The sequence below is a fragment of the Oncorhynchus keta genome, chromosome 22 (genome assembly GCF_023373465.1).
Source record: "Oncorhynchus keta strain PuntledgeMale-10-30-2019 chromosome 22, Oket_V2, whole genome shotgun sequence".
Classification (NCBI taxonomy): domain Eukaryota; kingdom Metazoa; phylum Chordata; class Actinopteri; order Salmoniformes; family Salmonidae; genus Oncorhynchus; species Oncorhynchus keta.
Window position 1 is genome coordinate 37,827,233 of NC_068442.1, and position 23,633 is coordinate 37,850,865.

The window sequence follows — 23,633 nt, forward strand, 5'->3', positions numbered from 1 at the left end:
AGAGTGTAGTGGTTGAATTGATTGTAGTAATGCGTTAGCCTATCCCTAACTTATGACCCCGCCCTATCCTCTAGAGATGTATTGGCTAGACAGGCGATAGCAGCAACATGAGCTCATATTGTGGGTGTGGTCCTCCCTATTGGGATTTCTGTTTGGAAGGAGACACTGTACTGCTTTGTGTGTGTGCTAGTCTCTATAACATACAGTAAAGCAGTGGTTCCCAACCTTTGCTCTGCGCGGAGTACGCCTGAAGTACCCCCTCATGTGCATTTTACCAGTAAGCCTATGGTCTCATGAGTTTTCTCAAGTATCCCCTGTGGATAGGCCCCTAGGGGTCCTTGTACCCCTGGTTGGGAATCACTGCAGTAAAGGATGGCCTGTTTGTGATAAGGAGCTGGATGTCGACACTTAATTGTGACTAGGGGGCAGTATTTTCATTTTTGGGGAAAAAACGTTCCCGTAATAAACGGGATATTTTGTCAGGACAAGATGCTAGAATATGCATATAATTGACAGCTTAGGATAGAAAACACTCTAAAGTTTCCAAAACTGTAAAAATATTGTCTGTGAGTATAGCAGAACTGATGTTGCAAGAGAAAGCCTGAGAAAAATCCAAACAGGAAGGGACTCTTATTTAGAAGGCTCTGCGTTCCTATGCGTCCCTATTGAGCAGTGAATGGGCTATCAACCAGATTACTTTTTATATGGCTTCCCTAATGTGTCTAGTGTCACAATACATAGTTTCAGGCTTTTATTTTGAAAAATGAGCCTGAACGTCAACATTGCGTCAGTGGTCAGCTGTGGCTCAGTTGGTAGAGCATGGCGCTTGTAACGCCAGGGTAGTGGGTTCGATTCCCGGGACCACCCATACGTAAAATGTATGCACACATGACTGTAAGTCGCTTTGGATAAAAGCGTCAGCTAAATGGCATATTAAGTCTCTCATAGTGTTTTGTGCGTAAAGTATAACAAAGTATAATAAAGTATAAGTATAAGTTTGCCATGTTTCTGTCGATATTATGGAGCTAATTTGGAATATTTTTAGCCGTTTTCATGACTGCAATTTCCGCGCGATTTCTTAGCCAAACGTGAAGAACAAATGGAGCTATTTCGCCTACAAAAATAATATTTTTGGGAAAAAAGGAACATTTGCTATCTAACTGGGAGTCTCGTGAGTGAAAACATCCGAAGCTCATCAAAGGTAAACAATTTAATTTGATTGCTTTTCTGATTTCTGTGACCAAGTTACCTGCTGCTAGCTGGACAAAATTCTATGCTAGGCTATCGATAAACTTACACAAATGCTTGTCTAGCTTTGGCTGTAAACCATATTTTGAAAATCTGAGATGACAGGGTGATTAACAAAAGGCTAAGCTGTGTCTCAATGTATTTTGTGATTTTCATGAATAGGAATATTTTCTAGGAATATTTATGTCTGTTGCGTTATGCTAATTAGTGTCAGATGATGACAACGGTCCCGTTCACGGGATGGGGTGTCACTAGAGGTTAATACATGGAGTGTGCCCTCTCTTCTTCCTGCACTGTAGAATCATGATGAATACTAGTGAGAGTCCGTGGGAAGGACTTTAGGATACATGTTTGATACTGAAGATTGTGTAGTATGTCTGAAGAGTCAGATCTGTCATACAAGCCCATGTCTGTACAGTTGCAGATCTGTTGCAGATGTTTGTTTAGATATCAGTATCTACAGTTCCTTTTTCTCCCCTCTCTACACCTCATAAAGCTACGGGCTGAATCCTGAATGCGGCATAATACTGGATGGGTTTGAGGATTCCCCTATTTGGCATACAGCAACAGAACATCACTGAGCTGCGTATGTATCTGTCAGTTGTTAGGGGTGGTGTTTGTTTGGCACCCTGTCTTGTTGTGTCTCCTGTCCAGTTGTGCTTTGCTTGCCCAGAGAGACACAATGACAGGCCACCTGGCCATGTTCTGTTATAATCTCCACCCGGCACAGCCAGAAGAGGACTGGCCACCCCACATAGCCTGGTTCCTCTCTAGGTTTCTTCCTAGGTTTTGGCCTTTCTAGGGAGTTTTTCCTAGCCACTGTGCTTCTACACCTGCATTGCTTGCTGTTTGGGGTTTTAGGCTGGGTTTCTGTACAGCACTTTGAGATATCAGCTGATGTACGAAGGGCTATATAAATAAATTAGAGATTTGACCTCAAAAGGATTTGTGAGATCCAGGATAACGAGTTGCGTGTTTGGTACCAAGGTACCAGGTTGAGCCTGTCGATAGCCAGTGAAATCTGACACGCAAGTGCATCATATCATAAGCACACTAAAAAGGAACGTTTTCACAAAACAGAGAAAGGCCCTCGGTATCAGGAAGCAGTAAAGCTCAGTCTGTATTTAGAAGACTGATGAGAAAGCCCAAATATTAGTTAAGCTAATTTATTAAGAAGTGCAACCAATAAATGGTGCAACCTCTCTCCTGTAAGAGATGATGGAGAGAAAGAAAGAAAGACAGGGGAGTGAATGAGCAAGCCATTTGGGGATGTGCCTGGCTCTAGTCTGAAATGGGCTGACATTTACAGCCCTGGGTGGTTCTGACAAGTGCCCCATCTGCAGCCAACGCACGTACTGAAGCGTGCGGCAATCAGATTAGTACAACTCTTCCGCCCCGTCCTCTCCGCCCTCCTGTCACTGGTGTGTTTTGGGCAGAGCCCCACTGCCTCTGTACGCACGCACTCTGCTGAGCTGACCAGATTGTTGAGACTTTCTTTTATCAATAGTTTCACAGCTGCTGTCTGTATATTTGATGGATTCGGACTGTAGAGGTAATCTGTTGCTAATTGGCTATCAATTATGTTTCGAGGCAGTATTTTGGTTTGATATGTATTAGAAGTGAAATGTTCATGGTGTGTTGAAGTTCAATCAATGGACAGATAATGGACAGGAACTCCCTCACACTGCGCTTGGAAAGAAACTCCCTCACACTGCGCTTGGAAAGAAAATCCCTCACTTGGAAAGAAACAAACTCCATCACTACTGGGGTTGCAAAGGGTCGGAAACTTTCCGGTAAATCCATGGGAAGTTAAACTCCGGAATTTGGGGAATTTTGCTTAAATTCATCAAAGAAGTTTGTTTATAGCAGTGAACCTTTTTTCATGGGATTACACAGGGCAGTTCTAGGTCATGTGGCATATTTAGGTTGAACTATCCCATAGTCAATGGAATTGCAACCCGCTGCATGCACAGTGCACTCTTTCATCACATGTACAGCTGATTCTCAAGATCTTGCACACTAATGGGATGCTATTGAGCCCACACTACTACACTGTCTGAGCCAAGGACTACATCCTTTCTGGTAATTTTTTATTACAATACTGGGTGGGGTGAATATATTTTTACGTCATACATGCATTTTTGTTCACTAGTAAATAGTAGCCTACAGCAAAGTGTGTTTAAATCATTTCTAACTTGTTAACAATTTCTGCTAGTTAGTTTTTGCTACCATGTGGGTTTTCGCTTGTTTGAGCCTGTTAACTGAGTGTTAATTCACCATTTTAAAACATGTATCTTACAAAGGAGTTGTTTAATCTAACTGCTTAACTATTTATCTGTACATGGAGTTGTATTTGTTTTTTTACTCATTTTTTTCTTTAAAGGAAAATGCCACGGGCGCTATCTGATGTGTGGTGACATTTCACTGCAGCTAATGTAGATGGAAAAGCTGTGTACATTTGCAAATACTGTGCCAAATAATTTGTTGAAGAATGCAACAAAGATGCAGAATCATCTGGTCAAGTGCATAAAGTTCCCTCAGCGTTCACAACAAGCAACCTCTGACAAAAGTCGAGGTGAAAATGATGAAACGGACATCTTATCGATAACAATAGCTCATGGTCCTCCTGGAATCAATGTTTTTTTGACACAATGGAGGAACGTAGTCAGAGAAATGCTGATGAATGTCTTTCCCGATCTGTGTATGCAACTGGTTCACCTCTGATGCTCACAGGCAATGTGTATTGGAAGAATGTTCTTCGCCCAGCATACCCCCCCAATTAGACATGCTTTATCTACTAATTTGCTAGATGCAGAGTTCAAGTGAAGGTCAAGCAAATCATAGAGAAAGCAGACTGTATTGCTAGCATCTCTGATGGGTGGTTGAATGTTCATGGGCAAGGAATAATTAACTACATCATCTCCACCCCTCAACCAGTATTCTACAAGAGCACAGACACAAGGGACAACAGACACACCGGTCTCTACATTGCAGATGAGCTGAAGGCAGTCATCAATGACCTTGGACCACAGAAGGTACTTGCACTGGTGACAGACAATGCTGCGAACATGAAGGCTGCTTGGTCTAAAGTGGAGGAGTCCTACCCTCACATCACACCCATTGGCTGTGATGCTCATGCATTGAATCTGCTCCACAAGGACATCATGGCACTGAAAACAATGGATACACTCTACAAGAGAGCCAAGGAAATGGTTTGGTATGTGAAGCTTCATCAAGTTATAGCAGCAATCTACCTCACCAAGTAAAGTGAGAAGAATAAGAGCACCACATTGAAGCTGCCCAGCAACACCCGTTGGGGTGGTATTGTCATAGTGTTTGACAGTCTCCTGGAGGGGAAGGAGTCTTTCCAAGAAATGGCCATATCACAGTCTGACAACATGGACAGCCCCATCAAGAGGATCCTCCTGGATTATGTATTTTGAGAGAGAGTGGTAAGCAGCCTGAAACTCCTGAAACCTATAGCAGTAAGCATTGCACGTATTAAGGGAGACCATGCCATCTGGTCTGATGTGCAGACTGTGCTTGCATATGTTAGAGAATAAATCCATACTGCCCTGCCCACTTCACTGTTGCTCCAAGCACAGGAAACTGCAGTTCTGAAATACATCAAAAAGCATGAAGACTTCTGCCTCAAGCTCATATACGTTGTAGCGTACATGTTGGACCTCCCTATCCTGTCTGGTGCAGAGCTCAACAAGGCCTATGGTGTCATCACTACCGTGTCTCGCCACCTTGGCCTGAATGGGGATAAGGTTCTTGGCAGTCTGGTGAAGTACACTTTCAAGCAAAGGCTTTGGAATGGAGATGCAATATGGCAGTTGTGCCAACATATCTCATCAGCCACCTGCTGGAGGGGACTTTGTGGATCTAAAGCTCTTTCCCTGTTGCCTCCATCATCCTCCAAATCCCACCAAAATCAGTCGCCTCAGGGCGCAACTGGTCCATGTTTGGGAACACACACACCAAAGCACGCAACAGGCTGACCAATAAAATAGATGAAAAATTGGTGGCCATCCAGGCAAATTTGAGGCTTTTTGAGCCTGATAACAAGCCATCCTCAACCAGGTTGGAAAGTGACAGTGAAGATGAGGCGTCAGAGTCTGATGTTCAAGAGGTGGACATTAGAGGTCGACCGATTTATGATTTTTCAACGCCGATACCGATTATTGGAGGACCAAAAATAGCCGATACCGATTAATCAGCCGATTTTCTTTTATTATTATTTGTAATAATGACAATTACAACAATACTGAATGAACACTTATTTTAACTTAATATAATACATCAATAAAAATTTAATTTAGCCTCAAATAAATAATGAAACATGTTCAATTTGGTTTAAATAATGCAAAAACTAAGTGTTGGAGAAGTTGAAGTGCAATATGTGCCATGTAAAAAAGCTAACGTTTGAGTTCCTTGCTCAGAACATGAAAACATATGAAAGTTTGTGGTTCCTTTTAACATGATACTTCAATATTCCAAGGTAAGAGGTTTTAGGTTGTAGTTAATATAGTATTTATAGGACTATTTCTCTCTATACCATTTGTATTTCATATACATTTGGCTATTGGGTGTTCATATAGGCACTATAGTATTGCCAGAGTAACAGTATACCTGCCGTCCCTCTCCTCGCCCCTACCTGGGCTCGAACCAGGAACACATCGACAACAGCCACACTCGAATCAGCGTTACCCATCACTCCACAAAAGCTGCGGCCCTTTCAGAGCAAGGGGAACAACCACTCCGAGTCTCAGAGCGAGTGACGTTTGAAACGCTATTAGCGTGCACCCCGCTAACTAGCTAGCCATTTCTCATCGGTTACACCAGCCATTAGGCTGATAGGCTTGAAGTCATAAACAGCGCTGTGCTTGCGAAGAGCTGCTGGCAAAACGCACTAAAGTGCTGTTTGAATGAATGCTTACGAGCCTGCTGCCTACCACCTCTCAGTCAGACTGCTCTATCAAATCATAGACTTAATTATAACATAACACACAGAAATACGAGCCTTTGGTCATTAATATGGTCGAATCCGGAAACTATCATTTTGAAAACAAAACGTTTGTTATTTCAGTGAAGTATGGAACCATTCGGTATTTTATCTAACGGGTGGCATCCATAAGTCTAAATATTCCTGTTACATTGCACAACCTTCAATGTTATGTCATAATTACGTAACATTCTGGCAAATTAGTTCGCAATGAGCCAGGCTGCCCAAACTGTTGCATATACCCTGATATACCCTGAGAAGTGACACAATTTCACCTGGTTAATATTGCCTGCTAACCTGGATTTCTTTTAGCTAAATATGCATGTTTAAAAATATATACTTCTGTGTATTGATTTTAAGAAAGGCATTGGTGTTTATGGTTAGGTACAGTCATCCAACGATTATGCTTTTTTCGCAAATGCGCTTTTGGTAAATCATCCCGCAGCGTTGCATTGATTATATGCAACGCAGAACACGCTAGATAAACTAGTAATATCATCAACCATGTGTAGTTATAACTACTAATTATGATTGATTGATTTGTTTTTTATAAGATAAGTTTAATGCTAGCTAGCGACTTACCTTGGCTTCAACTGCATTAATGTAATCAGGTGGTTAGAGCGTTGGACTAGTTAACTGTAAGGTTGCAAGATTGGATCCCCCGAGCTGACAAGATAAAAATCTGTCGTACTGCCCCTGAACAAGGCAGTTAACCCACCATTCTTAGGCCGTCATTGAAAATAAGAATGTGTTCTTATCTGACTTGCCTAGTTAAATAAAGGTATATAAAAATAAAAAATGTGCTCAAAAATACAGATTTCTGATTGTTGTGAAAACTTGAAATCGGCCCTAATTAGTCGGTCGACCTCTAGTGGACATTGAGGATGTCCGGGGAGAAGACATGGAAGCCTGAGAGGAAGACAACCAAAGCTTTAGTTTCTAGACTATCATTTTACGTATGTTGAAAATGTTTTTGGGAGATGCAATGGATCATTGGGGATCATTCAATATTCCCTTTTGTTGTTCAGTGAAATCATCCCATGTGAAGAGTCAACTCATTTAATTAAAGTTCAATTCGTAATTACATTTTTATGATTTTATTTTCTATTGGAAAGATTTAATCATTTGCAATTATGTTTACTTATGATAAGGTAAACGGTTTGTTTCTGTCTCCATATGATATGGTAAATATATACAATGAAATATTCATCCTTGGTTATTAAACCTGCAGATAAGGGGGGTGCTGTGGTTGTTTTAGACTATGAAAAATATAAAGAAGAAATTCAGAGACAACTCAGCAATGAACGTGTCTATAGAAAACTGAGTGTTGATCCCACACAGGTGTTCCAAAAGTAAATATGCTCTAATCTGGAGCCCTATTAAACCACCTTATATCAAAACCTGAATAGAAATATCTTTGCTGCAAATGTGCCATACGTCCATGCCTGTACATTTTACCGAAATTACACAAACCTAAAACACAAGGCAATTATCCAGGCAGCCAAGTGGTTGCAGGAATAGGCTCAATGCTAGAGCCGTTGTCGAACTTTGTAGACTATTTTATTAAAACTCATGTGCAAGCATTGCCATCATATGTAAAAAGACTATAGACTTCATAAACAAGATTTCACCAATAACGGGTTTAACAGAAGACTGTATTTTGGTCACATTAGATATTGAGAATCTATATACCAGCATTCCCCATGTGGGAGGGCTGGCAGCCCTAGCTCACTATTTGGGAGACAGAGGTACTAACGAATATCCACCAACAACCTTTATTCTAATGCTGGCTGAATTTGTTTTGACTTATAACTATTTTAGGTTTGATGATGAATACTACCTACAACGAATGGAACATTGATGGGCTTCACATTCGCTCCGAGTTATGCTAACCTTTATGTGGGTCTTTTTGAAGAACGTTTTGTTAATAATGAAAACGAAAATCAATTTTTGAATAAAGTCATGAAGTGGTATCGATATATTGACAAAAAGAAAATTGCATATGGGAAGGACCGGAAAAAGAGCTGTCAGATTTTATGGCACTACTTAATTGTCCCTAATCTCAAATTCACTATTGAATGTGACACTCAACGTGTTCATTACCTCGATATGTGGATTGAGAAATTAAACGGAACCCTGTTTAACGGACAGAAATACTATATTACAGAGAGACAGCTTCCATCCTGAGACATTAAAAAGAGGACATCCAAGATGCCAGTTTTTCAGACTGCGCTGTGTATGGCGATTACAGAAGATTACCTAGAAAAAGCAGCGGAGATGCGCATTAGGTTTCTAAGAAGAGGCTATTCACCACAATGTGTGGATGAAGCTCTAAATTTGGCATTGGGGAAAAACACAAGATGAACGGCTACAAAAAGACCTGCAAAAGAACAAGCCGTAATGTTCACAACCACATATACTTTGAACTCGCGAAAAGTGGGAGATGCGTTCAAGGACCACTGGCATATTTGACCATCGGACCCAGCTTTGCCGGCTGAATTTAAAAATCCACCACTTATTGTGTATAGGAGAGGTCGCAATTTACGCGATAAATTGGTTCATGCCAACTGCCAGCCACAAAAGACAATCATCCAGGCTCTTTTACGCCCTCTTCCAAATGGTAGCTATACATGCAGAGGATGCGCACAGTGCAACAATATGATGAAGTGGGAATATTTCTGCCACCCACATAAAAGAAAATGGTTCCAAATTAACAACATTATTATGTGTTCCACCATGTTATTTACATGATTAAATGTCCATGTGGGCTGTGCTATGTCGGTAAAACCTATCATCCTCTCAAACAGAGAATTAGTGAACATAAAAGTTAAATCAGGAGAAACGACAGGGATTATCCAGTCGCAGTACATTTTAATGACCTAAAGCAGGACATTTCTACCTTTTTTTTTAGATTTTGTGGCATAGAGAAAGTTAAGATGTCAGACAGGGGAGGTGATATTAATAACACTCTGAGTAAAAGATAATGTTTTTGTATTTTCACCCTCCAGACATTATTTCCTAAAATACTTAATGATGAAATGCATGTATGAATTTGAACATGAATTATGTTTAAGATTACTCTGTTTTTCGTACGATGTACCCAATAATGAATGAAAACTTGCCTCATTGTGGTTTTACAGACGTGTTTATTAATACGTCTTATTTACACATTTTATTTGAATATTTATGAAATGGATATTGTTATATTTGGTAGCACTTATTTGTTTTTCCTTCGCCTCCAACCCCTTTTCGATGCGTGGAACAAAAGCTCTGACGAAGGCCGTGAGGCCGATACGCTTATTAAAGATTGTATCACTGATCTTTAATAACCTATCAAGAGCAGTGTGCGGTTTCATTTTTCCTTCAAATATATACAATGCAAAAAAACAACATTTAAATGGTATTAATATTTAAAATTCATATTTTTCACATTTCCATTAATTCCCATATTCCCACGGAAAGTTTCCACCTCTGATTATTCTCCAAAATGTGCAACCCTACTCACTACGCTTGCAAAGAAGCTCACGCTGCACTGTAGTTTGTGCTAACATTTCTGCCTTCGGCCTGTTTTTGTTTAGAAGTTGTCTCATTTCTTCAGGCTGAGCAAAACCCTATATTCTCATACCCCAAATATCTGTCGAGTAGATTCATGTCAAACCAAATTATTTTCACGATTGAATAGTGTAGAGGTCGCGATAAGAGAACTTATCTGCAGATACCATCTGGTCTTACCGATGAGGTTGTACAGCCGTGGTCCAGTCAGTACACTTCGAAAAAAGTGTTCCAAAACGGTTCGTCAGCTGTTCCCATAGGAGAACCCTTTTTGGTTCCAGGTAGAACCCTTTTTCAGTACAACGTAGAACTGTCTGTGGAAAGGGTTCTTCATAGAACCCAAAAGGGTTCTACCTGGAACCACAAAAAAGTTATTCAAAGGGTTCTTCTTTAGAGACAGCCGAAGAACCATTTTGGGTTCGAGATTGCACTTTTGTTTTTCTAAGAGTGTAGGATTAGCCTACCCTAGTATAGAACTCTTCCCTGAATTGCCAAACCCTGCTCCTAGGGCCTTGCCTGACAGACATGCCCTGCAGTTCTCTGCCTAATCTAGCCTGTCTGCTTGCTTGCTCAGGCTTATGTAAAGAATTTTCACTACACAATCAGTGAATAGGGCTGTCTGTCTTACGTCATCCAGTAGGATGCTAGTCATTCACTTAGCTGCCAAGACCACAGCGGCCGGGCAGGCAAACTCAGTTTCCTCTACACATTAAACTCCCTCATCAGCTGGCTTGGCCCTGGACAAAGAGGATAAGCATGGATCATGCTGATGCAACACTCACTGACACGTGTTAGCTTTTTGCTTTTCAGTTTGGAGATGGACGCAAGACTTTTTGTGACTCAACATCACCCCGTCATCGGAGCACAACTTTATATTTTATAAAATAGGAAACTTTATTATTCTTCATTAGATCTAAAATTGTAAAATAAGTATTTGTTCTGAACTGTGTTGCCTTAGGTTAAAAATTGTGAAAAAATACAACATGTTCCCCTCGTTAAAACATGTTTTACTTCTCTTTTTTCACTTGTTCTCTATTTCTACCTCAAACTTCTACTCGTGTTCTCTCTAAGTATGTTTTCAAGTAAAGTTAATGTCATGTGCACCAGTACAGTGAAATGCCTTTCTTACAAGCCAGTAATTAATATCAATGTTGCACAAAAAATGATATATGGTAGAACAAAATCAAACGAGAAATAGAAATAAGAAGCTATATACAGGATCAGTTCCACTCCATATTTGCAATGTGCAGGGATTCTGGAGTGATAGAGGTGTGTCTTATTTATATATATATATATATATATCAGCAAAAAAAGAAACAACCCTTTTTCAGGACCCTGTCTTTCATAGATAATTCGTAAAAATCCAAATGACTTCACAGATCTTCATTGTAAAGGGTTTTAACACTGTTTCCCATGCTTGTTCAATGAACCATAAACAATTAATGAACATGTACCTGTGGTACGGTCGTTAAGACACTAACAGCTTACAGACGGTAGGCAATTTAGGTCACAGTTATGAAAACTTAGGACACTAAAGAGGCCTTTCTACTGACTTGCGATGTGGCCAGGGCAATAAATTGCAATGTCCGTACTGTGAGTCGCCTAAGACAGCTCTACAGGGAGACAGGACGGACAACTGATCATCCTCGCAGCGGCAGACCACATGTAACAACACCTGTACAGGATTGGTACATCCGAACATCACACCTGCGGGACAGGTACAGGATGGCAACAACAACTGCCCGAGTTACACCAGAAACACACAATCCCTCCATCAGTGGTCAGACTGTCCGCAATAGGCTGAGAGAGGCTGGACTGAGGGCTTATAGGCCTGTTGTATGGTAGGTCCTCACCAGCCATTACCTGCAACGATGTCGCCTTTGGCACAAACCCACCGTCACTGGACCAGACAGGACTGGCAAAAAGTACTGATGAGTCGCACTTTTGTCTCACCAGGGGTGATGGTCGGATTTACGTTTATCGTCGAAGGAATGAACGTTACATCGAGGCCTGTATTCTGGAGCGGGATCTATTTTTGAGGTGGAGGGTCATGGTCTGGGGTGGTGTGTCACAACATCATCGGACTGAGCCTGTTGTCATTGCAGGCAATCTCAACACTGTGTGTTACAGGGAAGACATCCTCCTCCCTCATGTGGTACCCTTCCTGCAGGCTCATCCTCACATGACCCTCCGACATGACAATGCCACCACTCACAGAACGGGCAGTTTGGCTGATTTTCTGCAAGACAGGAATGTCAGTGTTCTGCCATGGCCAGAGAACGACCTGGATCTCAATCCAATTGAGAACGTCTGGGAGCTGTTGGATCGGAGGGTGAGGGCTAGGGCCATTCCCCCCAGAAATGTCCGGGAACTTGCAGGTGCCTTGGTGGAAGAGTGGGGTTACATCTCACAGCAAGAACTGACAAATCTGGTGCAGTCCATGAGATGGAGATGCACTGCAGTACTTAATGCAGCTGGTGGCCACACCAGATACTGACTGTTACTTTTGATTTGGACCCCCCTTGTTCAGGGACACATTATTCCGTTTCTGTTTGTCACGTCTGTGGAACTTGTTCAGTTTGTCTCAGTTGTTGAATCTTGTTATGTTCATACAAATATTTACACATGTGAAGTTTGCTGAAAATAAATGCAGTTGACAGTGAGAGGGCGTTTCTTTTTTTGCTGAGTTTATATACACAGTGTATTCAGACCCCTTCACTTTTTCCACATTTTGTTACGTTACAGCCTTATTTTTAAACGTGAATTTTTATTTAACCTTTATTTAACAAAGCAAGTCAGTCAAGAACAAATCCTTATTTACAATGGCGGCCTACACCGGCCCAACCATGACGACGCTGGACCAAATGTGTGCCGCCCTATTTGGCTCCCAACACTGCTAGTTGTGATATAGCCTGGATTCGAACCAGTGTGTCTATAGTGACGCTTAAAGCACTGAGATTCCCACGGCGTCACTCAGGAGCCCATTTTAAAATGGATTAAATAAAGCTGTCATCAAGGCAAAGGGTGGCTACTTTGAAGATTCACAAATATAAAATATATTTTTACTTGTTTAACACTGTTTTTGGTTACTACATGATTCCATATGTGTTATTTCATAGTGTTGATGTCTTCAGTACTTTTCTACAATGTAGAAAATAGTAAAAAAAATATATATATATTTTTTAAAAATTAATTAAAACCCTGTAATTTGTAGGTGTGTCCAAACTTTTGACTGGTACTGTATGTATTGACCCTTTGCTATTTGACTCAAAATTAAGCTCAGTTGCATCCTGTATCCATTGATCATCCTTGAGATGTTTCTACAACTGGATTGGAGTCCACCGGTGGTAAATTCTATCGATTGGACCATGATTTGGAAAGCACACTCCTGTCTATATTAGGTCCCACAGTTGACAGTGCTTGTCAGAGTAAAAACCAAGCCATGAGGTAGAAGGATGTGTCCGTAGAGTTCCGATACAGGATTGAGTCGAGGCACAAATCTGGGGAAGTGTACCAAAAAAAAATGTCTGCAGCATTGAAGATCCCCAAGAACACGGTGGCCTCCATCATTCTTAAATGGAAGACATTTGGAACCACCAAGACTCTTCCTAGAGCTGGCCGCCCAGCCAAACTGAGCAATTGGAAAAGGGCCTTGGTCAGGGAGGTGACCAAGAAACTGATGGCCACTCTGACAGAGCTCTGGAGTTCCTCTGTGGAGATGGGAGAACCTTCCAGAAGGACAACCATATCTGCAGCACTCCACCAATCAGGTCTTTATGGTAAAGTGACCAGACAGAAGCCACTCCTCAGTAAAATGTACCTAAAGGACTCTCAGACCATGAATAATAAGATGATCTGTTCTGATGAAACCAAGATTGAACTCTTTGGCCTGTATGCCTTGTGACAGTTCTGGAGGAAACCAAGCACCATCTCTACAGTGAAGCATGATGGTGGCAGTGTCATGCTGTGAGAATGTTTTTCAGCGGTAGGGACTTGGAGACTCGTCAGGATCAAGAGAACGATGAAATGAGCAAAGTACAGAGTGATCCTTGATGAAAACCTGCTCCAGAGCGATTAGGACCCTTAGACTGGGGCAAAGGTTCACTCTCCAACAGGACAACAACCCTAAGCACACAGCCAACACAACGCAGGAGTAGCCTCAGGACAAGTCTCTGAATGTCCTTGAGTGGCCCAGCCAGATCCCGGAATTGAACCCGATCGAATATCTCTGGAGAGACTGAAAAAAGCTGTTGCAGCGATGCTCCCCATCCAACCTGACAGAGCTTGAGAGGATCTGCAGAGAAGAATGGGAGACTCCCCAAATACAGGTGTGCCAAGCTTGTATGGTCACACCCAAGAAGACTTGAAGCTGTAATCGCTGCCAAAGGTGCTTCAACAAAGTCGTGAGTAAAGGGTCTGAATACTTATGTCAATATTTCTGTTTTGTTTGGAATATTCATTTGCAAAAAGGCATCAGGATATGTAATAAACAGATTTGCAGCTGTGTGTGTGTGTGTGTGTGTGTAGTCGGTATAAATGTGTGAGCATGCTATGTGTGTGTTGGAGGGCTGTGTGTAGAATCCTGTGAGTGTGCATAGAGGGCAAAGATAGATAAAATACTAGGGTCAACTCAGTCCGTGTAGATATTTTGTTTGCTATTGGTTATGGCTTATGGCTTGGGGATATAAGCTGTTCAGGAGCCTGAGGGTGTCAGACTTGATAGACTGGTACTGCTAGCCATGCGGAAGCAGAGAAAACAATCTATGGCTTCGGTGGCTGTCTTTAATGATTTTCCTGGCCTTTCACACCGCCTGGTATAGAGGTCCTGGATGGCAGGGAGCTCAGCTCCAGTGATGTACTGGGCTGTCCTCACCACCCTCTGTAGCGCCATGCGATCCAGGACGGTGCTGTTGCCATACCAAGCGGTGATGCATCCAGTCAAGATGCTCTTAATGGTGCAGCTGTAGAACTTCTTAAGGATTTGAGGGCCCATTCCAAACCTTTTCAACTCCCTGAGGATGGATGCTGAGCTCCCAACTATCGTGTGTACCTAATACCTCCCATTTGTGGAACTACTTTGAATGTATCATTTCAATTTTCCTTAGGCAATAAGATGGCCTCTTCTAGACTACATTCAGGAGTCATCACTATAGCATTTGCCCGAAATGCCAGTTGGCCAGTCTGCCCTGGCATCAGGAGGAAAACTTTCCATTCTCTATGACTGAGGGAGGTATGTCTTGTGCATTCACTGTGACATTTGGCTGAGTAACAAGGCAGAACAACAAGTTTGGACTCGAATGAGAGAGTATACTACTTAGGTTCATTCAGTTGGGTAATAGGGTTTTCTGGTAGACCCATGTTCCCGGGATAAAGAAAGACACTTGTTCTACACAGAAGAGCATCCATGTGGCTTTTGTTCAATGATTTAGAGTCATCCATTGTAACAGGTTGCCAAAAAGGAGTGATGATAGTCCCAGTTCCTACCCATGAAATGGCTGGCCTATATATTTTCCATTCAGTGTAATTTTTATAAATTCCAATTATCTTTTGTATGTGAATCTCTATCTATCAATACAATTTATGAATGGCATTAGCCAAAGTTGAAACAGAATTGCATGGAGGCCACAATTTCAAGAGATGTCACTGTTATATTAACAGTCGAAACAGCAGGCCCCATTTTGGCTCTGTTGCTGACAAAGTGCCCATCCCAGGAAGTACAGAAGCTCTGTATTTCACTCACTGCGGTGCTGCTTGTTGTTGACATATAGGCAACACCTGGGTGTTTGGGCTGTTGTATTGTCCCATCAGAATACAAATTAATTGATGTCTGTTTATTTCCTGGCTTAGGATATGTTGTGGTCAAGCCAGAGGTAAAAACAATTGAATTTCCTACAGCCTTCATAGTTGTTTGGCATTGCAGAGCCAGATGTGTGTGTGTGGCTCATCAGAAGGGATCCTATAGCTATAAGCTAATAAAGTTGGAAGCCCATATGAATGCATGAGGTCATGTGGTTTAACAGCACAGTTATTTTCATCCCATTCTTACTCACATTACTCTCATCTATGTTCAAGTTTAACATGAATTGTCCTGTACAGCTACAAAGCATTTGGCTCCTGTATTAGTCAAAATAACTTGCAGGCTACACTGAAAATAGATAGCCTAACAGTGGAATGTATGAGAGTTTAATAAACCCTTTATAAAATCATAATGAAATAGTTGGATTGGGACGGCTAATATTTCAGAGACAATCCTATGAGGCCTTTTCGAAGGTGTGTATGTGACCAAAATGTTATATTTTTCAAGAATTATTTGAAGTGAATTATATTTGAAGTGAAGCCATTCTACCGTGTCAATTCATTTATTGCAGACTTCCATTTTTGGAACCGTACCCTGGAGAAGAGAGGTTAGAATTCTAATTTAGAGCTTGTTCCGAAATCGGCATGGTGTCAGGTTGGAATTAATATTAGCTTCCGGTGCCTCTTTTGTCTTTTTGATAGGGAAGCTCAGTGGAGTTTGAATGAAATACTTGTCATGACAACGAAGGGCTGATGGGAAGCGTTTGGTGGGAAAAATAGTGTACTGTTGACTTTAGACTATGAAGAAATGCTTACACAGAACCCGCTTGTTAAAGTTTTTGAAAGTTATTAATTTGATTTCTTTGCAATGCTTGACCCATGTCTCCAGTACAGTGTTTCCCAACTCCGGTCCTCAAGTACCCACAACAGTACATATTTTTGTTGTAGCCCTATACAAAAAAAAAAAAGATTCAGGGCTTGTCGATTAGTTGACAAGTTGAATTAGGTGTGCTTGTCTGGGGCTACAACAAAAGTGTGTGCTGTTGGGGGTACTTACATGTTTTATTTATTTATTTAACTAGGCAAGTCAGTTAAGAACAAATTCTTATTTTACAATGATGGCTTACCCTGAGTTGGGTAAACACTGCTCTAGTCAGCCCACACTGGGCAATGTAGCAGTGCAAATCAGATTAACCACACACACATTTTTACATTCAAGTACTTTGTCATGTAAACACTTTTTAGGCTATTTCAATATAAATTGTTGTCATCGTCGATTGTTGTGTGCAAATTGTCAATGAACTAAGAAGGCAGTGCTCTCTCCCACTACCCTTGTCTCTGTAATGACCTGTAAGTCAATTACTGTTGCCTTTTGTTTATTTTTCCCACAGAGTGTGCCCATCTGCTGCTGGCCCACAATGCACCAGTAAAGGTGAAGAACGCTCAGGGATGGAGTCCCCTTGCAGAAGCTATCAGCTACGGAGATCGACAGATGAGTAAGCAACCGCGCCTCGACTCAGACTGGCTCTACTGTGCCCAGTGGCCCCTAAATCCTGACCAGTGTTCCCCCTATCATAGATGGCAGGTAGCCTGGCAGGTAGCCTAGCAGTTAGAGAGGCAAGCCAGCAACCGAAGGGTTGCCAGTTCAAACCCCGCTTCTGACGGGAAAAATCTGTTGAAGTGAGCTGGCAACTGGTGGGTTGCTGGTATCAAATCCTAGATGCCATTGCCTGCCGTTGTGCCCCAGTGTGAAGCATTTTGGTGTCAGAAGTCATGCTTGTTTGCTTGAATGCCCCACCTGTGTGGGAGACAACAACAACTAGGGGGGAAACTTGCTATGAAATTGGCAGATGATCCTGTGCATTCCTCCACATGGCTCTCAAAGTTGGCACCAAGCTGCCCCTTTTTTCCATCAGGGGAGAAATTCCTCAAGGGTCTCAGGCTTATGTGTTCAGATTAAAGATAATTCATTAGGAAATGCATCTCTCATAGGCTGGGTATAGGCACGCCTCTGTATCTCCCCTGTTTGTCCCACAAGCATGGCCTGGTAGTGTTATGTCAAGCCCCCAAGCTTGTAGAGCTACAGTTGAAGTCGGAAGTTTACATTCACTTATGTTGGAGTCATTAAAACTAATTTTTCAACCACTCCACAAATATCTTGTTAACAAACTATAGTTTGGCAAGTCGGTTAGGACTAGAGGGCGACAGATTAATCGGAATGGCCGATTAATTAGGGCCGATTTCAAGTTTTCATAACAATCGGAAAGTTGTATTTTTGGACACCGATTTGGCAAATTTTTACATTTTAATTTTTTTTGTGTTGCTTTTTTTGTTTACACCTTTATTTAATCTTTATTTAACTAGGCAAGTCAGTTAAGAACACATTCTTATTTTCAATGACGGCCTAGGAACGGTGGGTTAACTGCCTCCTTCAGGGGCAGAACGACAGATTTTCACCTTGTCAGCCCGGGGAACCAATCTTGCAACCTTACAGTTAACTAGTCCAACGCAATAACAACCTGCCTCTCTCTTGTTGCACTCCACAAGGAGACTGCCTGTTATGCGAATGCAGTAAGCCAAGGTAAGTTGCTAGCTAGCATTAAACTTATCTTATAAAAAACAATCAATCAATCATAATCACTAGTTAACTACACATGGTTGATGATATTACTAGATATTATCTAGTGTGTCCTGCGTTGCGTATAATCTGACTGAGCATACAAGCATACAAGTATCTAAGTATCTGACTGAGCAGTGGTAGGCAGAAGCAGGCGCGTAAACATTCATTCAAACAGCACTTTTGTGCGTTTTGCCAGCAGCTCTTCGTTGTGCATCAAGCATTGCGCTGTTTATGACTTCAAGCCTATCAACTCCCGAGATGAGGCTGGTGTAACCGAAGTGAAATGGCTGGCTAGTTAGCGCTCACTAATAGCATTTCAAATGTCACTCGCTCTGAGCCTGTGGTTGTTTCCCTTGCTCTGCATGGGTAACGATGCTTCGAGGGTGGCTGTTGTCGTTGTGTTCCTGGTTCGAGCCCAGGTAGTAGTCGAGGAGAGGGACGGAAGCTATACTGTTACACTGGCAATACTAAAGTGCCTATAAGAACATCCAATAGTCAAAGGTTAATGAAATACAAATGGTATAGAGGGAAATAGTCCTATAATTCCTATAATAACTACAACCTAAAACTTCTTAACTTGAAATATTGAAGACTCATGTTAAAAGGAACCACCAGCTTCCATATGTTCTCATCTTACTTAAACGTTAGCTTTCTTACATGGCACATATTGCACTTTTACTTTCTTCTCCAACACTTAGTTATTGCATTATTTAAACCAAATCATAATCATCATCATAATCGGTCGGCCTCTAGTTAGGACAACTACTTTATGCATGACACAAGTAATTTTTCCAACAATTGTTTACAGACAGATTATTTCACTGTATCACAATTCCGGTGGGTCAGAAGTTTACATACACTAAATTGACCGTGCCTTTAAAAAGCTTGGAAAATTCCTGAAAATTATGTCATGGCTTTAGAAGCTTCTGATTGACTAAAATTATGTAAATTAGTCTATTGGAGGTGTACCTTCAAACTCAGTGCCTCTTTGCTTGACATCACGGGAAAATCAAAAGAAGAAATAAGCCTGACTACGGTTTGCAACTGCACATGGGGACAAAGATCATACTTTTTGGAGAAATATCCTTTGGTCTGATGAAACAAAAATATAACTGTTTGGCCATAATGACCATCATTATGTTTGGAGGAAAAAGGGTGAGGCTTGCAAGCCGAAGAACACCATCCCAACCGTGAAGCACTTGGGTGGCAGCATTATGTTGTGGTGGTGCTTTGCTGCAGGGGGGACTGGTGCACTTCACAAAATAGATGGTATCATGAGGGGGGGAAATGATGTGGATATATTGACGCAATATCTCAAGACATCAGTCAGGAAGTTAAAGCTTGGTCGCAAATGGGTCTTCCAAATGGACAATGACCCCAAGCATACTTCCAAAGTTGTGGGAAAATGATTTAAGGACAACAAAGTCAAGGTATTGGAGTGGCCATCACAAAGCCCTGACCTCAACCCTATAGAACATTTGTGGGCAGAACTGAAAAAGTGCATGCGAGCAAGGAAGCCTACAAACCTGACTCAGTTACACCAGCTCTGTCAGGAGGAATGGGCCAAAATTCACCCAACTTATTGTGGGAAGCTTGTGGAAGGCTACTTGAAACGTTTGACCCAAGTTAAACAATTTAAAGGCAATGCTACCAAATACTAATTGAGTGTATGTAAACTTCTGACTTAACTTAAGTTAGGGAATTTTTACTAGGATTAAATGTCAGGAATTGTGAAAAAATGAGTTTAAATGTATTTGGCTAAGGTGTATGTAAACTTCTGACTTCAACTGTATATCTGTCACATAATTTTCACCCCATATTTGTATTTTTATTTCTAACCTCTGTCCTGTTGTAAAGCAGTAAAGTGCCCATGTTGTCACCCTACTCTTGGTTGTGAATCAAAGTACAAAGAAGATCATTTTGACAGGCTGAGACTGCATTCTGTCACTCTGAACGTGGCCAACCACAGGTCTGTTCTGGACTTAACTCACCACAAAGGGAGCTTTTGAACTGCTAAAGTGAGTTAGAGGCCATAATTAAAAAGGGACTAGGATAAAAAAAAAATTAAACTATGTTTTACTTCCCCTTGTCTCTTTCATTTGGCTGTTCATCATTGTCTCTAGCCTTGTGAACTTCTGCTGGTCAGAGTAACGTTAGCCGAGTCATGAGAAGCATACATTTCCTCTGACTGACATTTCTCATTCTTTAAGAACACACTGCATTTTAGATCATAAAAACTCTAACCTCCTCCCTCTATGGCCAGCTTTGATATCTTGTGGGTGTGTAAGAAGCCTGATGTATTGTATGATTCTCCCTCTTTCTTCCCATGGATCATGACAGTACATCTATGGGAGGGGGAGTGTGCTTTGATGGGTTTATTTGGGTTTGTGGTTGAGTTATAAAGGGGGACTGTGGTATGTACCGTACCTTGAGTGGGATGCATACAGTGGGGCAAAAAAAGTATTTAGTCAGCCACCAATTGTGCAAGTTCTCCCACTTAAAAAGATGAGAGAGGCCTGTAATTTTCATCATAGGTACACTTCAACTATGACAGACAAAATGAGAAAAACAAATCCAGAAAATCACATTGTAGAATTTTTAATGAATTTATTTGCAAATTATGGTGGAAAACTTTTGTTATTGACCAAATACTTATTTATCTCAATACTTTGTTATATACCCTTTGTTGGCAATGGCAGAGATCAAACGTTTTCTGTAAGTCTTCACAAGGTTTTCACACACTGTTGCTGGTATTTTGGCCCATTCCTCCATGCAGATCTCCTCTAGAGCAGTGATGTTTTGGGGCTGTTGCTGGGCAACACGGACTTTCAACTCCCTCCAAAGATTTTCTATGGGGTTGAGATCTGGAGACTGGCTAGGCCACTCCAGGACCTCGAAATGCTTCTTACAAAGCCACTCCTTCCTGTTGCCCAGGCGGTGTCTTTGGGATCATTGTCATGCAGATAGACCCAGCCACGTTTCATCTTCAATGCTTTTGCTGATGGAAGGAGGTTTTCACTCAAAATCTCACGATACATGGCCCCATTCATTCTTTCCTTTACACGGATCAGTCGTCCTGGTCACTTTGCAGAAAAACAGCCCCAAAGCATGATGTTTCCACCCCCATGCTTCACAGTAGGTATGGTGTTCTTTGGATGAAACTCAGCATTCTTTGTCCTCCAAACACGACGAGTTGAGTTTTTACCAAAAAGTGATATATTTTTTTCATCTGACCATATGACCTTCTCCCAATCTTCTTCTGGATCATCCAAATGCTCTCAAGCAAACTTCAGATGGGCCTGGACATATACTGGCTTAAGCAGGGGGACATGTCTGGCACTGCAGGGTTTGAGTCCCTGGCGGCATAGTGTGTTACTGATGGTAGGCTTTGTTACTTTGGTCCCAGCTCTCTGCAGGTCATTCACTAGGCCCCCCCGTGTGGTTCTGGGATTTTTGCTGACCGTTCTTGTGATCATTTTGACCCCACGGGGTGAGATCTTGCGTGGAGCCCCAGATTGAGGGAGATTATCAGTGGTCTTGTATGTCTTCCATTTCCTAATAATTGCTCCCACAGTTGATTTCTTCAAACCAAGCTGCTTACCTATTGCAGATTCAGTCTTCCCAGCCTGGTGCAGGTCTACAATTTTGTTTCTGGTGTCCTTTGACAGCTCTTTGCTCTTGGCCATAGTGGAGTTTGGAGTGTGACTGTTTGAGATTGTGGACAGGTGTCTTTTATACTGATAACAAGTTTAAACAGGTGCCATTAATATAGGTAACGAGTGGAGGACAGAGGAGCCTCTTAAAGAAGAAGTTACAGGTCTGTGAGAGCCAGAAATCTTGCTTGTTTGTAGATGACCAAATACTTATTTTCCACCACAATTTGCAAATAAATTCATAAAAAATCCTACAATGTGATTTTCTGGAATTTTGTTTCTCATTTTGTCTGTCATAGTTGAAGTGTACCTATGATGAAAAATTACAGGTCTCTCTCGTCTTTTTAAGTGGGAGAACTTGCACAATTGGTGGCTGACTAAATACTTTTTTGCCCCACTGTACACTGGAGAGCAGAGTACACCATAGCTGCCTTCTGTAATGTGTACTGTGCATGGCTATATATGTAGCAGGCATAAAAGAAACACCAGAAACTAGAACCTCTATACTGGTCTTGGGGGGAAAAAACTGACGGGAGGTTCTCTTCTGCACTGTTCAACCAATCCAGGAAATGTGGTGTGTCGCCTTGTTAATGTCCAAAAGCGGAAGTCGCGTCACAGGCTCTCTTTCCGTTTCCCCTAAAAAGCAGAACATTCGATTGTTGTGAACTCTGATAGGAAACAACACCTTCACTTTGCTGATCCTCAACACTGTTGCCCCACAAGGATGCGTGCTCAGCCCCCTCCTGTACTTCATATTCACCCATGACTGCGTGGCCACGCACGCCTCCAACTCAATCATCAAGTGTGCAGACGACACAACAGTAGTTGGCCTGATTACCAACAGTGACGAGGCAGCCTATAGGGAGGAGGTGAGGGCCCTGGTGTGGTGTGCCAGGAAAATTAACTAATAAGAAATAACACAAATAAAATGAAAACTTGAGAATGCATAACTATTCACCCCCCCTCCAAAGTCAATACTGTGTAGAGCCACCTTTTGCAGCAATTACAGCTGCAAGTCTCTTGGGATATGTCTCTATAAGCTTGGCATATCTAGCCAATTGGGCAGTTTTGCCTTAAAGAATGGGCAAAAATCCCATCTCCTTCAAGTTGGATGGGTTCCGCTGGTGTACAGCAATCTTTAAGTCATACCACAGATTCTCAATTGGATTGAGGTCTGGGCTTTGACTAGGCCATTCCAAGACATTTAAATGTTTCCCCTTAAACCACTCGAGAGTTGCTTTGGTAGTATGCCTCGGGTCATTGACAGGGTCTTGGCCAGGTCGCAGTTGTAAATGAGAACTTGTTCTCAACTGGTCTACCTGGTTAAATAAAGGTGAAAGACATTTTATTTTGTCCCGCTGGAAAGTGAACCTCCATCCCAGTCTCAAATCTCTGGAAGACTGAAATAGGTTTCCCTCAAGAATTTCCCTGTATTTAGCGCCATCCATCAATTCTGACCAGTTTCCCAGTCCCTGCCAATGGTGTTCTTGGGGTGATGAGAGGTGTTGGGTTTGTGCCAGACATAGCGTTTTCCTTGATGGCCAAGAAGCTAAATTTGATTCTCATCTGACCAGAGTACCTTCTTCCATATGTTTGGGGAGTCTCCCACATGACCTTTGGCAAACACCAAACGTGTTTGCTTATTTGTTTCTTTAAGCAATGGCTTTTTTTCTGGCCACTTCCGTAAAACCCAGCTCTGTGGAGTGTATGGCTTAAATTGTTCCTATGGACAGATGCTTCAATCTCCGCTGTGTAG

The 23,633-nt window shown here is 41.8% G+C and overlaps 1 protein-coding gene across 2 annotated transcripts in view; it reads left to right on the forward strand.

The window, feature by feature from the left end:
• The window catches only part of LOC118401426 (ankyrin repeat domain-containing protein 13C), a 59,568-nt gene that overhangs the window by 5,573 nt on the left and 30,362 nt on the right, over positions 1-23,633 (forward strand). For both annotated transcript variants that reach the window (XM_052475147.1, XM_035798914.2), the window contains exon 3: positions 16,996-17,100. In XM_052475147.1, coding sequence (XP_052331107.1) covers positions 16,996-17,100 — 105 coding nt within the window. The remainder of the gene's footprint in view (positions 1-16,995; positions 17,101-23,633) is intronic.